This window comes from Elephas maximus, chromosome 2, assembly GCF_024166365.1.
Source record: "Elephas maximus indicus isolate mEleMax1 chromosome 2, mEleMax1 primary haplotype, whole genome shotgun sequence".
Classification (NCBI taxonomy): Eukaryota; Metazoa; Chordata; class Mammalia; order Proboscidea; family Elephantidae; genus Elephas; species Elephas maximus.
Window position 1 is genome coordinate 190089104 of NC_064820.1, and position 5963 is coordinate 190095066.

A 5963-nucleotide genomic window follows, 5' to 3' on the forward strand; every position below is an offset into this window, starting at 1 on the left:
CCTGGGGGTAGCTATTACCTCTTCTGTTTTAGAAATAAGGAAAACGGGGCTCCAGGAAGAGCAGTGGAGGATCCAGTAATCCCCAGGTGACAGAGGCAGAGCCTCAATTAGAAGCAGGAGACACCCTGAGCTGTAGCAATGGTGTCTACCCTGGTTGGGGGGGGGGCCTTGTCCCCAGGGACCAAGAGAGGGAGCACTGGCCCAAACCCCAGGCACCCTCGCTCCTCATCTTCTCAGCCCACAGCCTCATTCTCCCCACTTGACCCAGAAGTTCCTCAAAGGCTAGCGACTCACCCAAGGTCACACAGTGGACAAGTGGCCTAACTCTGGACCCAGGCTTTAGGTTGCAAATCTTGCTGTGTGGTCCCTCAGTTGTAGAGGCAGAGAGGAAGAATCCCCATTCTGCTACCTCCTACCCTTCTCCACCCTCCAAGGACAAATGCACCTTGCTATTCAAGATAAGGAGCCTTGCAAACAAAATAAACAAGAATCAAGACAATAAAGCATCAACCATCATGCTGGGAGGGGGTGGGGTTAAGGGAAGCCACTGCCGCCAGGGCCTACTATGTGCCAGGCCCTAAGCTCTGCCTCTCTAGGCATCTCGCTCACAGTTCACCACAGTCCCCCAACACGCGCGTTATTTCCCATTTTATAAGTAAGAAAACCAAAGCCTAAAGATCGGGAGTCACTCGCTCAAGGTCGCTCAGTTAAGAAGTGACCAGCCCAAAGCGGCGAACACACTTTTGGCCAACCGAGCCTTCCAGCTCTCACCAGTATCTGCCCCACGGGGAGATCCAGGAAGAGGCCCAGCCTGGCTACAGCAGTCAGTTTGTACCTAACGGTTTTAGAATTAGTAGGGAGAAAGCGATTCCGTACGTCTCCCCCAAGGGAGACAGTTGGAAGCGCGGGTGGCCGCCCCCTAGTATTCTGGGCCGGGTCTGCCCCTAGGCCCGCGTGGACACTCCCCGGGGCGTGAGCAGAGCAGTACGTGGTCCCAGAGCCTAGGCTGGACGGGACCGGGGAGGGACTCGCTGAGCGCATTAATTACTCAGAGAAATCCGGATATTAGAGTTCTAAATACCTAAATATGAGCCGCCCCGGCCCTGGCCCCTCGGGAACCCAAGGATCCCAACTCCTGCTGCGCCAAAGGAGGGACCCTACGCGCGACCACAGCCCGGTCCATCCGGCAACGAATTTCGAGGGGCCGGATCCCCGCTTCTCACCGGACCATCCGGGGTCCCTAGCCAAACCTGGCCTGGCTAGCGTGGGCACCTGCGAGTTGCGCCTCGGTCCTCCAGGGAGTGTCTCCAAAGTGGCCGCAACGCCACGGCCGAAGCCGGCGAGGGGACAAATTCTTCCCACGCGGGTCTGTATCCTCGGAAGCGCTGGGCACGAGATGACGCTCCCCGCACCCTGCGCGCAGAGTACGCTGGGCTTGCGCCCTGGGGTGCGCCCATTTCGTTGTTTCCGCGGCGGCGAAGTGTCCAAGACGCCTCCGCGGGTTCCGCAGGGTCGTTTGTGGGTTGCAACTCCATTGTAATTGAAAGCATTCATTTGGTTTGGTTTTTGCTCAGAAGGAAAAATTTGGAAGAAAACGAAAAACCCTCAGCAAACACCAATTTCACACGCTGAGCACCCTACCCGCCCCGCGCGGCGGCAGAGCCGCGGCCGAGGCAGAGGAGCGGGGAGCGTCTGCTAATTGCAGCTTCGTTAGATTTCAGGTTTGGGAGGCTGCGGTTCGGGCGCTAATATCCGCCGCCCATTATCCTAGCTAATAAATTTGACCTATTGTTCGTTTGTTAAAATGATGTCACCTTGGAACAGTCCCTAAGCTCCTATTTCCATGAATTAGGCCTTTATTGAAAGCCGGGAGCCAATGGGAGGAGAGAGGCTTGTTGATCGCAGCCAATGGCTGAGGCGGGAGAGGAATTAGCAGCGGAAACTCCAGGTTCGGTTCAAGAAAGATGACACAGAGCCTGTCGGGCCCGCGCACTCTTGGCAAAGTTTCAGTGCGACGAGAGGCGCCGGGCACTCCATGGCCGCGCCATAACGGGGACCCAGCCGCCTCCCCGCCCAGCCCAGCCCAGCCCTTCCGCCCGCCCAGGATGGAGGCGCCCGCCAGCGCGCAGACCCCACACCCGCACGAGCCCATCAGCTTTGGCATCGACCAGATCCTCAACAGCCCGGACCAGGACAGCGCGCCCGCCCCGCGGGGCCCCGACGGCGCCAGCTACCTGGGAGGCCCCCCGGGGGGCCGGCCGGGCGCCACATACCCTTCTCTGCCCGCCTCCTTTGCGGGCCTCGGCGCACCCTTCGAGGACGCGGGATCTTACAGTGTCAACCTGAGCCTGGCGCCCGCTGGTGTGATCCGGGTGCCGGCGCACAGGCCGCTGCCAGGGGCCATGCCGCCGCCTCTGCCCAGCGCGCTGCCCGCCATGCCCTCCGTGCCCACTGTTTCCAGCCTGGGCGGCCTCAATTTCCCCTGGATGGAGAGCAGCCGCCGCTTCGTGAAAGACCGCTTCACAGGTGAGCAGGGCGGGCAAACAGGCTCCGGGCCTTGGCCTTCCTGGGGCCAGAGGCGCCGCGCCCTATGCGCTCCACTCCAGTAAACGATTCCGGAGGCCCTAGCGCGGCTGAGGCCTCAGAGCCTAAGTGCCCGGGACAGCTGTAAGGGGAGGGAAACCCGGGAACTTCGGGAAATTAGGCTGTGCCGGGGAGAAAGGGGGGCGTCTCCCGACTGACTTGCTGCGGCTGGGGACGCGCGGGACCAACGAAACAGCGGAGCGCTAGGCGCCCCACGGGGCGGCACGGGGGTCCGCCTAGGGCCTGAACAGAGGCCAGGCTGGGCTTCAGGGGGCCTCGTGTGTCTCCGCAGCAGCGGCGGCGCTCACGCCCTTCACCGTGACCCGGCGTATCGGCCACCCTTACCAGAATCGGACGCCGCCCAAGCGTAAAAAGCCGCGCACGTCCTTTTCCCGGGTGCAGATCTGCGAGCTGGAAAAGCGCTTCCACCGCCAAAAGTACCTGGCGTCGGCCGAGAGGGCGGCGCTCGCCAAGTCCCTCAAAATGACGGACGCGCAGGTCAAGACCTGGTTCCAAAACCGGAGGACCAAGTGGCGGTGAGAGGCCCGGCCTGCCCTGCACCCGCCCCGCGCTGCGCGACAGTCTCGCGCTCTCCCCGCCCTTGTGCTACCCCCTACCCACTTTCCCTCAGGACCGCGACTCCCTACTCCTTTCCGGATGTTATCTCCTCCCTTCTCACCTTCCTGCAGGCCTGTTTCTCTGCTCGCACCTCCCGCGCCCCAGCTTCCCTTCCGTTCCCATCCCTGTGTCTCTCCCTTGAGCCTCGCCAACACTGCTCCTTGTTTTGCTCGGTCTGCTGCACTCGGCTTCTTCTCACCGCTGCCCTCCGCCCGTACACACACACACACACCTCCGGGGCCTCTCGCATTCTCCTTCTCCCTCCCGCTTTCCAGCTCGACTTCTCGTATTTCCGACAGTCCGCGCGGGCTCCGGGTATCCCTCTATCTCCCTATTTCAACTCCAGTCGCGTTTTGATCCGGTCCCTGGCTTGATGCAACCCGTGAACTGCGAAGTGATCGCATCCAAGAAGAAGGCCGTGAGACAGGGCATGAGACAACTAGCTGAGGCTAACCTGGCCAGGCGGCGCCGCGCGGACGGTGCAGAGCCTGTCTGCCCACCCGCCGACCCAAGTGACCCGGTGCCCGAAGGCCGAGTCAATTACACATACCCCCTTGTTTTGCCGCGAAAGCAACAATCTTTGTTGTTGGCGAAACCGCAATACCCAGGCGTGCAGGTGGGCGACGGTTGGGGCCCCTCCCTGCGACCCCCAGGCATAGCTAAACCAAATGAGCCCAACCCCTCCCCCGAAGCGCGGGCCCCCGGCGCACCGCGCGGGACCAGAGGTAGACCGGCTCTGCGCCTCCAGGTTCTCGTACGTCCCCGGCTCCTCGGAGCCGCGGGCTGCCGAGTGCATGACGGTGTTGTCCCTCTCCCTCCCCTGGTGCAGGCGGCAGACGGCGGAGGAGCGGGAGGCGGAGCGGCAGCAGGCGAGCCGGCTCATGCTGCAGCTGCAACACGACGCCTTCCAAAAGAGCCTCAACGACTCCATCCAGCCCGACCCGCTCTGTCTGCACAACTCGTCACTCTTCGCTCTGCAGAATCTGCAGCCCTGGGAGGAGGATAGTTCCAAGGTTCCCGCCGTCACCTCGCTAGTGTGACCCACCCACGCGAAATGTCGCCACGGACCGCCGCCTCCACCCGGCGAGGTGCCCTGGGCCCCCAGCCGGGCTGGGGGAAAACCAGGGCCGAGAGGGAAAGGGGCTGCCAAGCTTGAGGAGGCCCGGGGCGCGGCCGCAACCCCGCCGGCTGCGGAGGGTGGCTGGGCCCGGGCTCCGCGCGGCTGCACAATCCGAGCCCCCGCCCCGCGCCCCATCGTGCCCCAGGCCCTGGCCTGACAAAGAAAGCGCCTTACGTTTCTCCGCCCCCCGCCCGCACCCCCCGGGCTGGGCGCCTGTATTATACTTTGTACTTTTGCCCAAATGTGTAAATAATAAAAGTTTTGGCTTTTTTTCTTTAGAAATCGGCCACCTGCTTCCCCTGCGGGGCCGTAAAGGAGGGGCGGCCGACTCGGGGGTTGGGGGAAGTGCCAGGGGCCGGGGGCACCCTGCGTTTAGGCTGGGTCCCCTCCTCTCTTTTTCCGTTCCTTTTATTTAAGCCGTTTTATTTAATAATAATAATAATAATAAAAAGTTAGCTATATGGCTATTTCACTTAATGCTGCTTTTATTTCGTTTTCGTTCGGATGATGCTCTGCGATCCCCGGTCCTGTCCCCCACCCCTAGGCTGTAGAGGCCAAGCGGCGGTGCGCGGGGGGCGCATACTCTTCTCCAAGCTTCGTCGCTATTCGCCTCAGCTCAAACACCAGTCCGGGGCCCCGCGGAGGACCCGCGGTGCAGGTCAGTGAGTGCGGTGCCCGCAGCCTCTGTGCCCGCGGATGGGGAGTGCAGTGGGAAGTGGGATCCAGCCCCAGAGGCCAGACCCCGGGCCTGGGCGACTTAGGACCAAAAGCCGGGGCCTGGATCGGCATCCAGCCAGGTCACCAGGTCAAAGCCACCTGGGGAAGTGGGAGGGGCGTAGGCCTCGAACTCCTGGGAACGGAAGCTGGAAGCGAAACACCCACCACCAGCAACTTTTCCTTCTTTTCCCGCAAGGCCTCAGAGCGGCCCTGGGCTCGATTCGTGGTCCAAATCCGGAATTTGGTTGCACAGTGTGCGGGCTATGCGTTCAGAGCCGAGTGCACGGCCTGGGTCTCAAAGCGCTCTGTGCCTGGAAAGCAAGTGCAGCACAAGACCCCGGGACCCCAGTACCTTCTCGGGTTTGCTTGGGACCCGAAGTGGGGTGTGACGTCACGTGTCGTCACTGCAGCCTTCACCGCGTCTCTGTACAAGAGGGGGCGGGGCACCCGCAAAGCCCAGAACCCCAAGCCCCGGTGTGGAAGCGTCACAGCCCGGTCCACCCTGTTTTACCACCGCTCAAGAGCTTCTGGAAGCTTTCGGGATCGCAGGGTCGGGAGCGAGTGGCCCCTTCCAAAAGGACAAACAGACATGAAGCGTCCTGTGAACATTTGCCCTTCTGTGTTTTTTGTGTTCTCCCTTTCCGTAGGTTTTTTTCCTTTTGTGTTCTCCCTTTCCATAGGTTTAAACTTTTCCTGTTTTCTAGCCTATTTCTTTTTCTTCAATTTTCTCTTTCTCCTTCTGTTTGTAACTCTTCCTCTCTGTTTTACTAAATTTATTTCCTTTATAGTTTTATGTTTCTCTACATGGTTCGTTCTCTGTAACTTTTAGCTTCTGTTTCTTTGTCATATTCTCTCTTCTTTATTCTCCCCATTTCTGACCCTGTGTCTCTTCTCTCGCTAGGCTTTTCTTTCTGTCTCTCCTGCC

At 60.7% G+C, this 5963-nt stretch overlaps 1 protein-coding gene across 1 annotated transcript; it reads left to right on the top strand.

Moving 5' to 3' along the window:
* Positions 1 to 2105: 2105 nt before the first annotated feature.
* On the top strand, positions 2106 to 4241 carry TLX3 (T cell leukemia homeobox 3). Its single transcript, XM_049858885.1, has 3 exons — positions 2106 to 2526; positions 2876 to 3119; positions 4031 to 4241. Exons 1-3 carry the CDS (start codon positions 2106 to 2108, stop codon positions 4239 to 4241), a joined length of 876 nt encoding a protein of 291 aa, XP_049714842.1.
* Positions 4242 to 5963: the final 1722 nt, after the last annotated feature.

What these genes read in the sequence shown, in the direction of transcription:
- TLX3 (XM_049858885.1), top strand. Translation starts at nt 2,106, where the DNA reads ATGGAGGCGCCCGCCAGCGCGCAGACCCCACACCCGCACGAGCCCATC. An exon ending in CGTGAAAGACCGCTTCACAG is followed by an intron (nt 2,527 to 2,875) that starts GTGAGCAGGGCG and finishes GTGTCTCCGCAG; the next exon opens with CAGCGGCGGCGCTCACGCCC. An exon ending in AACCGGAGGACCAAGTGGCG is followed by an intron (nt 3,120 to 4,030) that starts GTGAGAGGCCCG and finishes CCCCTGGTGCAG; the next exon opens with GCGGCAGACGGCGGAGGAGC.